The sequence below is a fragment of the Falco biarmicus genome, chromosome 12 (assembly GCF_023638135.1).
Source record: "Falco biarmicus isolate bFalBia1 chromosome 12, bFalBia1.pri, whole genome shotgun sequence".
In the NCBI taxonomy this organism is placed as follows: domain Eukaryota; kingdom Metazoa; phylum Chordata; class Aves; order Falconiformes; family Falconidae; genus Falco; species Falco biarmicus.
This window is the reverse complement of record NC_079299.1, coordinates 16,728,001-16,746,384: the sequence shown is the minus strand read 5'-3', so window position 1 is coordinate 16,746,384 and position 18,384 is coordinate 16,728,001. Positions and strand designations below refer to the sequence as shown.

The window sequence follows — 18,384 nt, the reverse complement described above, 5'->3', positions numbered from 1 at the left end:
AAAAGGTCTTACCTTTTTTTATATGTGGGCATGCTCGGAGAATGCACTGGTGGCCCTGAGGAGGAACTTGATAGGGATCCTGAGTATTTATCCACAAGTCTCCATTTAGCAGGAACATACTCTAACAGGGGATCAGGTGGCCACTGGGTGTTTGGTCTTCCTCCCATCGAAGACAGGGGAGTGCTGGCTTGGTCATGGTATGGTGGCAGTGATGACCTACTCACATCGTTGAAGAACACTGATGACAGGGACCCATGACCAGGATTCATTTTTTTATTTGATAGCTGTGGGCAATATTTCTCTGGGAGAAAGTGATTCTGTGAAGCAGAAGGAAGGGGCTGGAAGATGGTACTCATGCTACTTAGACTCTGCTGGGTATTTTGTGCACTTTCAGAGAGAGGACATTCTTCTTGGCAGATTGGACTGAGCTGAAAATCTTCTCCATCCATAGGAATGTAAGGAGCCAAGGTTTCAAGGTCCAGTTCATTGAAGTCAGTCTGCGCAGGAATAAAGTAAGTTCATAAGAAACTAAAAGTTAATAATAAATTTACCTACATGAAACTGGCCAGCTCTTATTTAAAGATGTCTTATTTCTATAACTAGCATACATGTTCATCATATCACCATCAGCAAAGTAAGACAAGAAACTGAAGAAAAAAACCCTCCCAGATAAGCAGTATTTGCTAAAGCAGCTTGCATGTAACCCGTAACAGTGTGATCTGAAGCAGATCTTGTGTTTCATTACACTTTGAATAACTTGTCTGCCAAGACTCTATAACATGTGGCATGTAGTTCAACCTCAGGCTTTTTCATGCTAAAATAGAAAACATATCTTCCTCATAATCCAGCTACATGGAAAAAAAAAGTATATAAACATGCAAAAGTTTTAAAAAACATAGTTGGAAGGACACTTGCACTTAAATCTTTAATTAATTTGTCTTGGCATTTGACCAAAGCTGAACAGAGAGAGAAATCAATGTTGGCCCACCCATCACCTCATGACAGGGGCACTTTTCTAACACTCCTTTTTCCCACCAAAGCTGCTGATGTGGTGGGACACACCTGAGCAAGTGGATACTGAATCAGACAAAACTGAAGTTTGCACATGTCAAGTCTTAGCATTGAGTTTGATCCTGATCCACAATTTCCTCCTATCTGTCCACTCTTTCTATCACTTTCCTTAATGTTACTATGTCCAGACTTACATAAAATTTCTTCAGGACATGGACTACAGCCTACCTAAGCCTGCAAATTGCACTGGCAGACTGAAGCACCTCATTTGGGCCCCAGTCACCCCAAACTCTCCACAGGATTAATAGGAGGAGATGAGTGTATGGTCTGAGCTGCCAGCCAGCAATGCCTGTTCCTTTCTCTTAACTATAAAAGAGCATAAGCCTTTAGTAAAGGCATTTCAATTAAGTATCTAAAGTTAGGTGGGCTGAATCAGGCCTACGCCTTTTATTCATTAGCTCACTTGACATAATGTTATGATAGTGGATTTATTTATTTATAGAGGGAATTTCTACACTTACACCCTGAATAGAATGCAGGAGATGGAGACTATATGTTAGTTTATGTGCAAGTAATCGTCACATCTCTGAACTCCTCCAATAAGTAAACCAAGAAGAATATATAAAAAATTACAGTTTTCATTTTGTAAAGGAGGTATGTGCTATGAGGGGCACTCCTTTTTCATTTGGCTTTTTTGTATTTTGTTCTAGAAAGGATGTTTACTGGCTAGTCATTAGGCCAGATTAAAAAAGAAAAATTGGTGCTGCTTATATTCCTATCTAGTCTACAGAAGCCGCTGAATTCTGAAAGGTTTCTGCTGCTTCTTTCTTCTTAGTAGTGCTGCCACAGTGACACCGTAAAGTACTCGCTTCAGAGTTAGGGATAGCAATTTACACACCAGCTTTTAACAATGTTGTGCATCAAAACTTCGGTGTATATGTACAAATGCAGTTTGCATATTAGATCATGATATCTGCACTTATGACATGCATCTGTACTACCTAGTAGCAGGGGACTGGTTTTCTGGCTTTTGGAAGAGAGATTAGTTCCTTACCTGGGAGGTGCACTGACTTTTTGATTCTGTGTCCATAGCAAAAAGTTTTTCAATCACTTCAACCTTAAAATCTTCATCCACAGAATTGTAATAATCTCCTGGGCTGCTTGGCTGCACAGAAATAAGAATTTGCCATAAGTGGCAAGACAACCACAGTATTGGCTTAGCATCATGCTATTTATAACGTACTGTTCAGTAACGTATCTTTTCTATGAAAAGCAAGTGGCCAGACTCTATGTATAGTGTCCTCAGAACCCCAAAGTGTCCACTTCTATCATATGCTTTTCTCCAACATGAGATTACTTGTCACTACAAAACATAGGCACCCTATAGAGGAACCCAGTTGTTGTTTAAGTGTTTTTTGGCAAGTCAGACAAGGAACATGAAATGTACACTATTAAATTATATAAATATAAAAAGAAGGGAGATGCTCAACAATACCCTCAATGCCTTTCTTAAGATATTGGACACCCTCTAGTAAAGGCTGGCTGAGAGTGGCTCCTGCTCTTGGGGGCAATGCCCTAAAAAAGCACATTCATTCTTTCAGTGGGGAACTCCGCAGAGCTGCTCTCAAAGCCCGAGCTGGGTAAGCTTTCTAAAGACTATATAGCTTCTAGTTAACAAACGGAAGGAGGATGGGTCTGGTGCAACATTGCTAGCAGCCAGACTGTCTACATTGGCCTTATATTTAAGGCTAACTCCAGGAAGGAAAGATGGTAGCACATTCTTCTACCAATTCTTTTATAGGTTATAGTAATTACTGAGGGACAGCCGGGAGAAAATGAGGATTGCAATGTAAAGGCAGGATATAGTTCCCATCTTACTATTGATACTTAAGATATACGCAGTACAGGAGGGATATAGATACACTGGGCCTTGTTAATAAGCAACAAGATAGGACTGCTAACATGAAAAAGTCATCTACATATGTCGATGGGACTCACATACAAAACATAACATGCATATTTTTTTTAAAGCTCTTACCGTGGAACAGCTACTGTTGCTGCTTGCACTTGGTGTACTGCTTCCAGGTGCAATCTGCAGCATTGTAAAGGATGGTATCGTCAGTGTTTCACCTTGAGCAGCGTGGCTTTTCGCTTCCACTGGCCATGATTTGTTTGGTGTCAAAACAGCACTGGTGAAGGCAGGGGCTTCCTCAAACTTCTGTGTCCCTGGATGGGGTTTTAACAATATTAATGAACACTTTTAGCTTGTGCTGTGTTATGATATAATTGCAGCTATTCATTAAAAGTAAACACCGCTCCCAGTTGCCATGACAATAAGTTGGCATAGACTTAATGCATGTTGTTTAGTCAGCAAGAAAGCCTGATTCTGCTCTCATTCACAGAAATTTTCCACTGGTGTGAGCACGTGGGCTCTTACAGCCATTACTCCCAATTTGTACACACAGCAAACAGACCTTGTCTATTAAATTTCTAAATGTAGGCTCACACACAGCTCTTTGTTGCACAAGAATTATTTATACAAACTAACCAAAATCCAGGGAAATAATGGCATCGCCAGGTGTTGGTGCCAGCTGAGCAAGTTCCTCTGGTTCCTCCTTTAACTTGGTAAACAAGAAGTCACTCTTCTCCATCCCGGGGATGCCACTCTCATAGGCGGTGCTCATCGTCAGCAGGTGAGGCTTGAAGAGCGATTCCGTTTGGTCCATGGAGAACACAACATCATTCTTCTCAATTTCACTAACAAGAAAATAGGTTTTAGGCATTTTGCACTCTAAAACAAAAAAGATGTGGCTAATGTAGGCAGTAAAATCTCTCTAAAAGCTGGGGCCCATACAAGCATTTCAGCCTCTCTCAGTTGCACGCCAGGCTGTCGACAGGCGAGGCACGGTTCCAGCGTTGCTCAGCACCACCATGCCAGATGACGCAGAGACTGTGGTCAGGACTTCTGTGGGAATACTCAGGGCTTTGTTGCTCTGCTTTTTAAGAGGGTTGTAGTCGAGGCTATAATGACCCTGACTATCACTCAAATAAGTATTTCCTATTTTGGCCCCATCTAGGACCAAAAATACTTGAGTTGTGCCAAACAGAGGCAAAACTCCTGATTGGTCCTGATTTTTGAGGTGGTAAACAGCCTTTCCTAGCAACATAAGATAGTTACTACTTAATTTTACCTCTCTGTCATTGCATTAGAGAAACAAAACACATTGGCAGTTGTGTTACACAATAAAATCTTCGGTGCAGGCTTTATAGTTTGTTGTATCAGCACAGCAGCCACTCTGCAGAAGGGGAAGGCTGTGGTGTATTTCAACAGCGTGTATGGGAACAGGCATGCCACATTTTTCATCGATGTCTAACATCAGTAAACAAGACTGAACAAACATGACTAAACTGATTTCAGAATAACAACACTGAATAAATAGACCCTTCAAAAGTTCCTCTGATTATTGCGTTTCTTCCAGCACATGAATCCACATGTGGCTTTTCTGCCCCACACAACTTACCTCAGCACATAGTTGACACAGACGATACACTGAGGCTGTAGGTTGCGCGTATTGTAAATCACTGTTCCTTGAGTCTCCAGCCACACATAGCCACCGTGCTTGGCAAGCATACGGTACTGGCCCGTCACTACTTGACCTTTTGTACACACTGAGAAAAGGGGTCAGAGATATAAATAATGCGGCAGGACAGGAACGCACAATATGTAACACTTGTCTTAAATAAACCGCTTCTGAGTTTTCATTATGCAAAACTGCACTAAGGCAGTCGTTAGCAAGGATGCTTATCTTTGGGAAAATTCAGCCATTTTAAATATAAAAGGGGATGTTCATTTGAGGCTTCTACTCAAGACTGGAAATCTGAGTTCTGGCATTTGAGTTCTTGAGATGGTCTGAGCATTCAGGTAAGAGTGTGGGAGTTTTCTAATTTTTCGAATAAGATCCATGCTGCCCCCAAAATAATGCCTGCTGACGGCACATTTCTTGAGAGTCCCTGTCCTAAAAGTACCTCCCTTTGGGCTCTAAGGCTGACTTGTGGGAAAGTGAATTTATTTAGGAAACTATTTAATAGTTTCCTTATTTAGGTGACCGATAAGCTCAAGAATCAGATGATTTAAAAACTATACTCACAAAAAAACCCACCACCTCATAATTTAAATCTATACCTATCTCTTTTTATACCTTAGAATTAGGAGCTGGAACTATCAATACCACAAGTAAAGTGAAGGTGTCATTAGCACAGCATTGGTTTTAAGAGGCTGAAGAAGTAATATCACTCTCTAAAAAGTATCAAAGTTAAGAATGTAAATGGTATTGTTCTGCCTAGAGAAAAAAAGGCTGAACTAGTACATATCTCTGTCTGGTTGGTCTGTGCTGTTCCTCTGCAATAGCTTGAAATTAGCAGCCTAGAAGGAACGAAGACCCATGTGACAAATCAAATAATGTTTAACTCTAAATGCTTTTTTGAACTGTCCTGTGTTTTTTAAACAATAAACTGACAAAAGTACAACTCAGGTTTAAAGCTTCATCTAAATGTTCGAAGGGTGACATCCCCCATCCCAATATTTTGTAGTATTTGAAGAGAACGAGTTTTCAGTGTGGAGCTTTAGGCTTCTCAGATGTAAAGTTTTATGATGTCCTGCCTGTTGTAATTCACTGTTGTGAGCTGAGGAAAAATAGTTGATCAATGGCAATAAAATTAGAGCTGGAATATGCAAACAGTACTCATACTATTAAGAGTTTGTATTTGTAAGCAGACGTAGTCACATTGAGTAGCAAAATTGGGAACTGACTCAGCTAAACCTTTGACCACACTGGCAATCTTTCCTTTTAAACATCTTTGATGCCTGAAGACAGTATGCCATCAAACTAATGCCCTAAAAATAATGCATTTTGACTCAGTAAGGCTGGAAACTTGATTCAGCGGGTTTTATACAGAAATATTCCTTGTGTATATGGCCATTAACAGAAGCTATTTATTGTCAGTCTCTCCTACATTGCCACCATACAAACGTACAAAGCCATGCCTGTGAAATTTAACAACTGTTTTGCAGATAATTGTTGCTGTGTTTATCCTTCTATCTCTGAAATTTGTTTTCTTCCTAGGAGTATTTAATCATCCTTCATTTAATTTATTTAGACAAAGTAGAACATTACTTTTATTGATTAAATACTTCTGGTGGAACAAAATCAAAAGGCTTTCATTTCAAAGTGTTTTAGTGACTGGACTGTTCTGCTCTGCTTGTGAAACATAATTACACTGCTTCCTAATCATCAGCTCATCAATAAGAGTCACAGTGTAGGCGCCTGTTACATTACAAAGAAGCTTTTTACTGCTTTAATCTTTTTTATTATTATTATTCAAAGCATGTCATGTTCTGATATAATAAAGTACAGCAGAATCCCTCCATGGGGTAATCTCATAAATGACTAATATGCTCATAAACTGCTGACTTTGTTATCAATGCTACCTTTAAGGTTCTGCCTTCAGAGTGAACTACTCACTTTTTCTTTTCTTTTCTTGTGTGTGTGTGAAGTGTACGTTACCTGTATCTTTACAGAACTAGTAACATCTCAATGAAATAGGCTCCAGCTATATGCCTTATGCTTGGGTGGAGAAAGGGGGAGGGCAGGGATTAATTTAACTCAACACAAAATTTCTTAATTGCTGAGACACACTTGAGAAATATGATTCACTTGGAAGGCTTGTCAAACTTCTGCTACGTACTAGCAAGCGGCGGGTCCCAGATGGTGACATTCAGCTCCCCACTGAAGTCAATAGCAAAATTCCCATTGGCTTTAAGGGCGACAAGACCAGACTCTAAGTGGAAGTGATTATAGCTTATTAATTGCTGAATTGGAAAATACAGCTCTACAGTCAATCTTTTGTGTAGATTTATGTAACAAGGCAGAGATTTTCAGCTTGCTTGCATAATGTGAAAAACTGGGTATGCCAAATGCACTCTAGTCTTCCATCTGATGGTGACTAATTAAGACTTTCATACTCTATATGCAACTATATTGAAGCCAAGAACAAAAACACTATTGTGGCTTGGTTGAATGTGAGGCTGTTATTTCACCTCAAGAAGAAAAAGAACAACCAACCCTGCAGGACAGTAAAACTGTAATAAGCATGATTTATCACTAAATTAGAAAGAAGGAAAGGGAAGGAGTTCTGCTTCTATCCAAGAGACTCATTTGAGGTTTTCTCTCCCTCTTACTTTTCAAATGTGCGTCTCCTTCCTCTATTCCCATGTATCTTTACAACACTAAATGTTTGGCACTGTTAGAATTGATGACTGTATATATAGCATATGTCTAATAAAAAATCTTGTTTAATAAATATGAGCATGCTAAACATGAATTTTGTGGTGGCTGTTTCCATGGCCAGGAAGAACTCGTAAGCTCTGTATAAGTTACATACCTGCTAGGTTACCCTGTGCAGTAGGTAACATTATGAAACCTAGGGATGTTCCCGTTCGGAGGGCTTATGTGGGTTCCCTCAAGTCACAGCTTGCTGTCACTTTGCCTTTGTGCCTGTTCTCTCGGTTGGTAAGAAGCCTGACTGTCCCAGAAGACATGGGAAGTATTTAGCTTAGAAAAACAAAATTTGCTAGGGATGTAAACTCATGCTTCTGTTGTGGGCAACAGCATTTTTACAGCACAGACTTCGGTCCTGTGCTTTTAACAGTAAAAATCACCCATGCTGATCCTGTGCTATGATAAACACTATGGAACAGTTTGATCCTAAATATTTATAACCTGTGCAGTGCACAGTGCCTTTGAGCACTTCTGCTGGTATAACTCGCTCCTCCAGACTTCTCCTTGACTTCCTTCTGCTTCTCCATCGGTCCTCATGCCCAACAGCAGACGTTTGTAGGACAGATCTCTTTTCAGTAGGCACAACGGCATCTAGACATACACTCTGCACTACATGAGTTGAATTTAACTGCCAGAGCGAGAACAACCTCAATCAATGCCTGGTCAAGATGGGTACTAGAAACTCTCCAGAAATCTTTACGTGGACAAGTCCCGGCTCAGCGGTTCCATTTAACTAACTAGACAGGGATAACCAACAAGGGCTCTCTCTCTCTCCCCTGTTACCAAAGAGATTGCCATCTCTCAGTTCATTCTGTCCCTGGCGTTGTTCCATTCTTAGAAATGCAACTCAACGATTCAGAAGCAACAGTGCGCATACCCCCTCATTTCTCAGGATGACTCTTAATAGCCCAGCATAGGGTACGGACATCCTATCTATGAATATCGCTAATTCCTTTTCACTGTTAAAAACATGAGCACATTACCTAAGAAACAATTTTAACAAATACATTCCCAGACAACTCTCTCTAAGTATGGTTTGATTTCTTTTTTTTCTTTTAAGCAGCTCTGGAAACAGGATGATTCATACCAACACTGTTTTACAGTGCACAACTTTAATCACTGCCAAACATTCTTTCAAGTAACATTTCAACTCAAAACTGTCCTGAATCCTTGCCACTGGAACTAATGCATATTCCCTTTTCCCCCTGAGGTCAGACAGTTATTCTTTGCTGCTACTTTTCTCTGCAAAAATCAGAAATACTTTCTGTAAGTCTATTTGGTGGGCAATTCCCTATAGACATGACCTAAGTCATGTGCTTTTCCTGAGGACAGAGACCTTGATCATGGTAACTACAAGGTGTGGGCTGGTTTTGTTTTGTTTTGTTTTGGTTTTTGTAGCTTGTGGTCTCCGGTCTAGAAGCCTCCCTTTGTTTTTGTAAAAAATGTGAGACATTTTATGTGAGACAGAAAGGAAGCGTAACTGTGTGGCCTGCTGAAGAGAGGGAGCAGATCTTGTATCTGTTCTCTGCTCCTGGAATAATTTAGGTACTTTACATTAAAAACAGCTAAAACTGGCAGTTCATAGGCATAAGAATAACAAGAAGCTGTTCCTGGCAGTATATATTATTTGTATAATGCATATCATCCCTTTAAAAGTCTCCTCACACACCTGCTTTGGGTGGGGGAAGATAGCTGGTATTTGGTAGCAGAAGACAGACTTTCAAAAATATACTGCTGAGCCCAACAGCACACCAGAAGGGTAACAGCACCAGTAAAAGCACTTCTCACCAGGCTAGTACTGCCTAACTCAGCTCTTCAGATTTTCTGCTGATCCTTGTATTATCCCGTAAAGAGACGGCGATTCTCCTCTCTACCATCCAAGTTTAGTATTAATTATGGCAAAAATCAGACCCTCTGGAAAGATCAGCAGCACGTTTCAGCTAGACAAGCATGGTAACCTGTAAGTTTTCTTGCAAAGCATAAACACTCTTCTCAGAGAATATCTGCATACAACCTGCATTTGTGTTTTCAACTACTTATTGAGGTACCCGCAAGCTGTGCTTTACATGCATACTACGAAGAGACGTAAGAATGTGACTTACAGTTCTGGTGACTCTTGGTCATACTCTCCGAGTCCAAAGCATGGTAAAACTCATACGCTGAACGGCCCAGCAGCTCCTCTGGATGGTAACCAATCAACTCTGTTATTCTTGGTTAAAAAGAAAACAAACATTTAAAATTCAGGTCACCTTAGCCTTATGCTGACATGTGCGGGGCAGCTCTCATCAGCTCTAGTCCTTAGATTAACAGAATTAAAACCACAGTATGAGAAATTCTAAACTTTCAAACACATTGGGAGCTGTAGAGGACTTCTGATCACGTTCTGAGATATTCCCATGTTCAGAATAAGCTGTCTTGTACTACTACTGCAATAAAAATGCCTAGGGATGTCATTACATGTGTTGCAAATTTTCCCAGGCCTATTGCACAGTGTCTCTTCTAGGGAGCCTCAACTGGAGAGGCATTGCTGATGAAGTTCTCAGGCTGTCCGTTACGGGCAGAAACTCCCATCGTGCAAAATCAAATGCATGTGAGGGGCGTCGTGGTTGGCACCATCAAGTTGAAAAGTATGTGTACATGTAAAAAATACATAAAAGGGTTAAATCAGTACTTTGGGTATTGCATTTAATGAAACAAAAATGCAAGGTGAGAAGTTAAGGGCAGTTAAAAGAAAAAAAATCAGCTCTTCTACTCAGTGTTTCTCAATTATATGAGAACTTTAGCATATGGATTAGGTTACTTGGGTGACTAATCCACAAACTAAGTAGGATTTTACACAAAGCTATGATCTCAAAAACTGGACTTTTTTCAGAGCCTTTCTGAGTACTCAGGCAAGGCAGGATTTCTGACAAGTTCCTGAGTAAATGAAAATAGGTCATCAAACTGTGCAGATGATTTTCTCTAATGAGGGCATCGACAAAAAGGTATTTTTTTCTTTTCCTGATTTCAATTTGAAATACTATCACACACAACTTTACAGGAAACACGCTTAGTAGAAAAATAATTCAAAAGCAAAGGTATCATACCTTCCAGGAAAATAAGGAAAAATCACTGTTTTCCAAGTCAACAACTCTTGGATGCCTTTCCCTAGCTTTTGAACTGCAGTAACAACCTAAGTAACGTAGCAGAGAGCAGCAGCAGAAATGACTGCAAACCAACTGCTAAGTTGTCGTAAATCTTGAGAAGCCAGGAGGCTTGAAAGGAACGGTATGGTCACATCTTACAGCATGCCCCTGCCGTTAATGGTAGAGCCCAAGTTTTATACCCTCTAAGTCAGTCCCTTGGTAAGGCTTTATTTGCCACCACCACATCTGATTAGTGACATTGCTACTTTTAAGAGACACATCCTCAGGTTTGTGCACTCCCTGGAAGGACAGCCTTGGCCCAGCCCTCCAGACACAAGCATGTCTTTACAAGACAGACATGTAAATATTGTAAAGCAAACAGAGCAAGAGCATGGCATTCATCTCCTGGATAGCCCTCCAGCAAGGAAGACAAATAAGATGGAGCTATTTTGTGTATGGTTTGAGCGCCAAGGCATTGAGTCAGCTTTTCCCTCACCTCCACAGAACTGTACAGCTCATACCCCTGGGACACCTTGGTGTTGTCACTCTGAAAACTGCTCACTGTCCTAATTTCCATAGAATGAACCCAGACATATAATGGTCTAGTTAACCAAAGAGTGTAATTGGTCTTATTTGGTTCCCCTCAAAGATGTACTCTTCTGTTTATGTTTACAGTTTTATCTATGCTTACAGTTAGACTGGCAAAGGGAAAATTCTTGAATCAGGTTTCAAAGAGTTGCTTTTTTGACTCTTATCACTGACAAGCTTCTGAGATTGTAAATTGCACCCCAGTCAAATCTGTAACTTTTATCTGAAACCACAATTGCTTTTTCTTTTTTAATAAAAGCAGTAGTTCTCATAATGAGTTGGTCGTCAGAGCTGAACCATCAGGAGAAAACAACAAACACAGAAGGAGCCCTAATACAAGTAAGGCTCCCAAAACACAGTTGCTGCTTGCCTTTATGCAGTCAGCTGGGACATACTGGTGTAAGTGGCCAGACGCTTTTGCCAAGACCAGTGTAAATATACAGTCTTTAAAAACAGAAAGTATGGTCTCTCGTTATGTAATGGCATAGTATCATAAAACCAACCCGGTTACTTTGGAGCTCATCACAAGGGGAAGGCTTTTAAAATTTGGGAAGCTGAGGATTTGTTCTTAATCCAGACTGTGAGCCAAGTAGGGGTTGAGCAGGGAGAAGGAAAAGGAAATAAAGATAATGGAAAAAAAAGAAGCATCATGTACCCAGCAGCACCAATGCAAATCCAAAACCACATTACAGCCTTCATGGGTGCCAACAGTGGAACTGAGAGAGCAAACAAAAACTATGCATTACAGCAAGCTGAGGGACTCGTAACACTTATTGTACAGGCACTGCAATCTCTGTGCAAAATTTTCTATTCCAATCCTGTAATTCCCCTTTCAAACTGCTCCTCGCTTTCATAATGAGCGCCCTCACTATAAAATTACTCTTCTTGTCATTCCACAGCACAGAATGACTTGTGGTACAGTCCTGCTGTGGCAATGTTGAATTTAATCAGATTTAATGTAATCTTGGTTGAAAGTCAGCAAGCGGGTTGATATCTTTTTACTTCAACCAGCCAAAAAAGTATACAGCAAGATAAAAATAAGATATCAAAGAATCACCCACAAACCCCATAACATTCGCCACATTCTGACCTGTGCCTGATAACAGTGAAATACTAGTCAAGAGTAATTATTTTAAAAGTTACTTTAAAAAAAAAGAAAAAATTTAAACAGCCTCTAAGTCCCTGTCAACTGATTTGTTAATCTGTTACCACTGTTCAGATTCATTACATTTCTTTTTAAACGCTCCTGGAAGTAAAATTATTTTTAAAAGTAATTATAGACTGTTTCTTTCTCCCAGCCTAAAAAAAGCCTAAAAATGGGCTGAAAGTGTTTCCTAGATACATTTTTAAATACCACTATTTTATAACAAACACCCTCTCTCTAAAAATTGTTAGCAGTACTGGTTTTGGGTGCATGAATCAGCAGATTACACCCTCCTTTATTCCTCCTCTGCTGCTGCTGACTCTGAAAAGCTTAAAAAAAATCTCAGGGGCTGCAGGCAGTGCAGGGCTGGAAATCAGATCAGCCAGTTCCATGCTGCATCACGCACCATGGCCGAGGCAGGCAGCTCTCCCCATCTCCATCACACCCGTCCCGAGACGTTTGTGGATGAAGACTGGCCACAGCCGAGAGCCTGAACAGCACCTGGGCCAGGAGGCAGCGAGTGCTTCTGCAAAGGTCCCCGCACTGACCTCACTTGAGGTCACTTTGAGGTTTGCCAGTGAGGTGCATCCTCCAAATTCTGCCTGCTTTCTACAGGAGCCTTTTAGCAATGCAAAATGCCAAGTGAATACACAGAGGACTAAGTGCCAAGGAAAAAGCATCCTAAGGAGCTATGAGGAGGAAGAGGAGTACATAACTAAAAAGAGTCACAGAAATCCATATACCCCATGGGACCAAAGGGTCATTTACAAAAAAACCCACAACTGAGTCCAGAACACTGGACTTCTACTTCTGCTTAGACACCGGACAGAAAATTCCTTTGTGCAAGCTGTGGAATGACAAAATTGGAAAACAAACTGTGTGGTGGTTTGGATGGCATTCCTGCCATGGTAGGCTTTGTGTTTCCTTTGCATTTGTAAAACCTAAATTGGTACTAATTAGAATGATAATAACAATTTTTGTTGAAGACAACAGGTGAGCTGACAGGCTGTTTATTCTCCCATTAAGCACTCATTTCTGAAAACATAAAATACCTTTTGGGGATTCTTAATTTTGCCAGACTGACACTTCAGTATTGTGAGCTAAACTTGTCACCATGATGTGCTGAGGTTCTCAGAGAACGCAGTCAAGAGCGGGCAGTAGTCCTCTGCAATAGCAGATCTCCCAACTACCACTACTTAACTGCTTTTTGAGCAGTTTCTCTTAATATACCCATTTCTTGGGATGTGGAGTAAAGGCAAAGTGTTATGCTTAGGGTACACAATGGAGAAACAAGTGATCTGAATCCTGTTTCTCTATTTGTACAACTTCACTCTGCTTTCTCTCTTGGAGACATGGCAAAGCAGCAAAGCTCACTGCTTCAAAGGCTACATCTCCTACGAGATGAGCTATTTCGAGTGTTTTGGTTTTTCTTAAAATTGGGCTTTTCTGTCTCTTTATAGGAGCACAAAGCTTTTTATTGTATACCATTTCTTGAGTTAAAATTGTATCATGAGAACCATCAGGACTGAGAAGTCAGGCTCTTTGTGAAGGAGGGCTGTAATGTTTACTGCTCACAGAAAAATAGCTGGGTGTGTATTCATCGGGCTGTGTGTGGACTGCGTGTGTGAGGGTGTGGATCTCTTAACAAAGTCTTTCTGTATTCAAACTGTTACCAAGTTATTGAAGTTAAATTGGTCCTGACGGGAACAAACAAACAAAATTATACTTTAAGCAGAACGAAGCGGGGGGGGAAGCCCAACACAGCCATTATGCCTGGGGTAACGCACTGCCAGGCTGCTGGAGCAGGCAACAGGGCAGTGTGGCCATCCTGCCAAGAACCCACATTTCCTCTCAAAAATAATTATGTCATCTTCTACTCTAACCCAGGGCCATGAAAAGAATAAAATGCAAAATCCTGGGACCCCTGCCCACTCCTCAGAGGTACGGCTGGCCTGGTCAGGTGTAATTGCCCTGCTAGGCAAAAAAGCTAGATGGGTACATGAAAAACTTGACCAGGATCCTGTCTCTCCAACTCAATTGGTCTATCTAAATCAAAGTTTTGTTATTAACAAAAGTAATTGGTCATGCTTTTTTCTGAAATGTGAGATATACCAAAAGCCAGTTTTACCAAATGTGGATCTTTGCTTCAGCTATCATCACTTCACTGTTGTTGCCATACTGCATTTTCCCCCTGAACAGGGAACAGAGGGACAGGAGGTCCCTTCAAATGCTTATTTGCATTCTCACCTAATTTGAAAATACTCCCCAGATATAGGTCAGATGGTAAAATGACTTAAATCCTCTTCTAAGGTCCTGTGCCTGCATATTTCTGTTTCACAGGGACATAACTAGAGGCACAATACAACTCTGTTTCCTCTCAGCTGGGCACAGCCTGGATCTCACACGTACACTTCTATCAGGAGAAACCTAACTGGAGCCAACACCGTCCTGTTCTGAAGCATCGTACATCCTCCATTGCTCCTTTTTCTTCTTCAGCTCTTCCATTAAAATGTTCCAATCAAGAAAAAGCAGAAAAGAGTATAACTAATTGGGTTTCCTGTAACCAGGAGCATACAATACCCCAAAGCAAGCCATGCCTTCAAAGTAATGGAGAACATATGCTTTTCAGTGTGCCAGCGCCAGGGAACTGGTTTGTGATGCAGCCTCTGGAGCTGCTGCCTGCACATCTCACGCTGTGCAGAACAGATTTGTTTCCCTATCCTCTTCCCTCATGCATGCTACCCACAGCAATTATGAGCAAAGAGCGCTTCCCTCTCCCCTCCCCAGCACCCCAGGGTGGTCACAGGGGTGCAAGTGAAAAGCCAGCACCACCTACAATGCCACATCACCCTCCCTGCTTTCAAAACCCTGTTCCCCACCAAAACCCTGCATATGGTTTTTCCTTTGGTAGGCATGAACATAAAGGCTGAGACTGCATGTGCTGGGGCGCCTGAAGTAGTTTTGGGGTTTTCTGTCAAATTCAGATACAACTTTCACTTTCGTTTTGTGGATTTTTCCATCGCAGAAACTTATTGCCACTATTTCTATCTACCCGTCACCCCCATGGCCCTGCACAGGAAGGTAATGCCAAGCATCAGCTATACCACCACTATGCCTCCATACAAAGACTTGCCTTTTTTTTTCTGACTAAAACACCCTCACTGGCAATCTTCCCCAACACAAAAGCATTGTGCAGCTGAACTAAATCCTTACTTGGATTACTGAATTGTACCACTGATCAGCATTTCCGTATTACAGCTAAAATAATCCTTCCTGTAAACCACTTAGCCAAGATAAGTGGAACAAGGGAACGTTTTTAAATCACTCTCCAGGCACGGCTGAAGAAGGCATTGAACAGAACAACCTATTTTTATTATATATATCTCACAAACGTTTCTTTGCAGGCTGATTACCTTGCAAAAGCTGTTTCAAGAATACAAACGTGTTCCACCTCACCACTGGCAAGTCATAGGTCCACATATATAAATTATTTTTAGAAAGCAAAATATACGGGCTAGTGTCTCACACATTTTAAATGAGGGATGGCCAGTCTTGCCTGCTTCATTTCGCATCTGTCCTGCACCCTTCCTGAGGAAAAGCCAAAAGAATCTAGGCACTTCATGTCAGCCAACTAGCTTTTGTCACAAAGTGCTGAAAGGTACCCAGCCTATATTTTCCATGTTACTTTGGGATAGATGGAGACCATGAGCTTTCCTAAGGAGATGACAGATGTGATCCTGATTTTCCGCAAGGTTGAATTTCAGCTTCACATACAGCTCTCTTTTGTACCCAGTTAAGCTTCATGCGGAAGGTAGATGCTTCCATTAGTAAGGTCTAGGATGGCTGCCATTCATTAAGGTACTTCCTCAGAAATTCTAGTTTCTTTAACCAAATGCTTCAAAACCAAAAACTTTATGCTCCCTGGAAGAAGACTTATCCCCACCAGATGAACTCCAAAGGGGATACTCAGATTGCTGCAGAAGCCTGGTAGAGGAGGCACGCTGCTTTCAGTGATATCAGCCCTGAACTGGAAAGACACAGTCTCTTACAGAGAAATGAGCTGTGTCAGCCCTGCTGTGTCGCTGCAGACAGGCCAGAGCACATTGAAAAGGGTTTAGGCATCTGACTGGCACATGCTGCTTTTCCTCCTCTGCTCCTCAGCCTGGATTTACATTCTTGGCACAAGCTGCTCCTTCAATGCAATTTGTCTAGCAGCACCAAATTTGATAAGAACAGCCGAGTGTTTTGCATTTTTATGTGTCTAGTGATGTGTCGCCTGTTGGAGTGAAATCAGCATCCCTCTGGGTGGAAAGTGAGAGCCAGGAGGATCTGCTGGGAAGAACCTGAAAGGTTTGTGACATCTCTTCCTTCTCTGGCCTGGCTGGCTTTTTAAAGCTTTATCATAGTCTCAGTAAAACATGAATGGAGTATCCAACCAAAACTATCTAGTGAAAGATGTGCCGTTTTGTTGCCTGGTTCAAAAAACCACCAAAACCAAATGCCAAAACAAAACAACCATGAAATTCCCTACAAGTTAAATCCTCCAGAGGAAGCTGCTGTATTTCACTGCCACGTGAAAAGTTTCCCTGTAAATCAATTCCCACTATTTAAGACAGGGCATAATATGTCATTCTTTTTAAAATACGCATGTGTGTCTTTAATGGGATAGTAACAGTTCCTTTAATTCTCATTTATAATTTCTTATGCATTAAGTCTGGCAGAGACACGTGAATGCTGCAATACAGCAAAATCCTCTGTTACTCTCCTCCACCTGGCCACTGAATGGCCCCACTAATTCCAAGGCACATTGCTTTTAATAATGAGTCACTACCATATTGTTGCTTCCCTCCTCAGCAGCAAAATCCTATTGGTATCTTAATATTTTTATCCTGAAAGTCTTAACATGGAAAAAAAAAGAAGTCTGTTTTACTGTGGTTACATCAGAGGACATTTCCAGTTACAGCACACTTGCTGCAAAATTCTCAGAGAGGTCAGAAGAAGGTCAGTCACAAGTTTCACACTTGTAATCTCACTTTCATCCACAGCTGCTAACACTGCTAGTTTATACGGTTGCTTCATCACATTGTTTAAAATAATAATCTTGCATAATACAAGTTTAAAAAAAAAACACTGAAGGATGAAAAAAAACCCACCCAACATCTCAATCCTGTGACTTTTTGCATAAAATGTGAGCATACCTATATACCACTGACAGCCCCTCAGCAATTACGAGCTCCTCTGAATTTCAGGAGACCAGTTTCATTAGACAGAAAACTTCATATTAAATTCAGGGGTGACCTCATAAATGAAAAAAAAACCAACCCAAAACGCAACACCAAACACCAAATGCACAGTAGTACAGACAGAGCTTTCTGGGGAGATGAGGAACAGGAAGACACTTCATGGGAAGGGATCTCTGGCTTACTTGCAAGCAGGGAAAATGGCTATCACAAAATGTAGACAGGGAAAAGAGGCAGGTGGTATGAAATGCCATGGAGACCCAGGGGAAATCAGACAGGTGGAGACTAGGGGGATCTCCACTTTTTCCACTCAAGAGGGAAGTGTGGGGATTGGAGGACACAGCTCCTTGCCTGACTCAGTATCTTCCCCTCCCATTCATTTCACCACTAAAAGTGGCAGATAGGTAACCAGCAAAGGTGTTTACTTTTCACTGAGCAAGAGCCTAGAACCCCGTTTCAGAGCTGCAGATGCTCTGGATGCCTTAGCAATTCTTAGTTAATCTAGAGCATAAAGTAATTCCCAACTAACTGATAATACCATCCTGGGCAAACCAACTGTAAAACAGTCCTTGACTAAGGTCCATAAGGCATGGCATTTGAGATATTTTCTAAAAAATGAGAGCAGAAACCCTGCGTACTCCGATTCAGATTGTTAAAACCCAAGAAGACAATGCTTATGGCTCTAAGTGGCCTCATCTTCTGCCACTGAACTTTAATTCCTCACACGGCAGGAGGAGGAAACACAGCAGGAGTACCATTTTGCCTGAATTGAGATTTGATGTGGATTAGGTGAGCCACTGAACAGCAGCCTTGGTAACAGACTGTACTTCCTTCTAGTCCTTGCTTACCAGGTCCCACGCAGGAGGACATTTGGAGGGACTGCTTGTTTCATTCAAGAAGATAGAAACACCTATGAAAAGGAAAAATCAGTGGAGTTT

At 41.2% G+C, this 18,384-nt stretch overlaps 1 protein-coding gene and 1 long non-coding RNA gene across 10 annotated transcripts in view; one reads left to right on the top strand and one right to left on the bottom strand.

Annotated features, from left to right (window-relative positions):
• Positions 1 to 18,384, bottom strand: part of EPAS1 (endothelial PAS domain protein 1) — a 116,093-nt gene that overhangs the window by 5,126 nt on the left and 92,583 nt on the right. For all 9 annotated transcript variants that reach the window (XM_056357757.1, XM_056357758.1, XM_056357762.1 and 6 more), the window contains 6 exons: positions 9,452 to 9,558; positions 4,533 to 4,680; positions 3,560 to 3,768; positions 3,050 to 3,237; positions 2,066 to 2,176; positions 13 to 497 (listed from right to left, as the gene is read on the bottom strand). In XM_056357757.1, coding sequence (XP_056213732.1) covers positions 13 to 497; positions 2,066 to 2,176; positions 3,050 to 3,237; positions 3,560 to 3,768; positions 4,533 to 4,680; positions 9,452 to 9,558 — 1,248 coding nt within the window. The remainder of the gene's footprint in view (positions 1 to 12; positions 498 to 2,065; positions 2,177 to 3,049; positions 3,238 to 3,559; positions 3,769 to 4,532; positions 4,681 to 9,451; positions 9,559 to 18,384) is intronic.
• On the top strand, positions 384 to 18,380 carry LOC130157811 (uncharacterized). Its single transcript, XR_008825049.1, has 3 exons — positions 384 to 512; positions 15,232 to 15,864; positions 16,472 to 18,380. It is a non-coding gene; the product is annotated as an uncharacterized LOC130157811 (long non-coding RNA).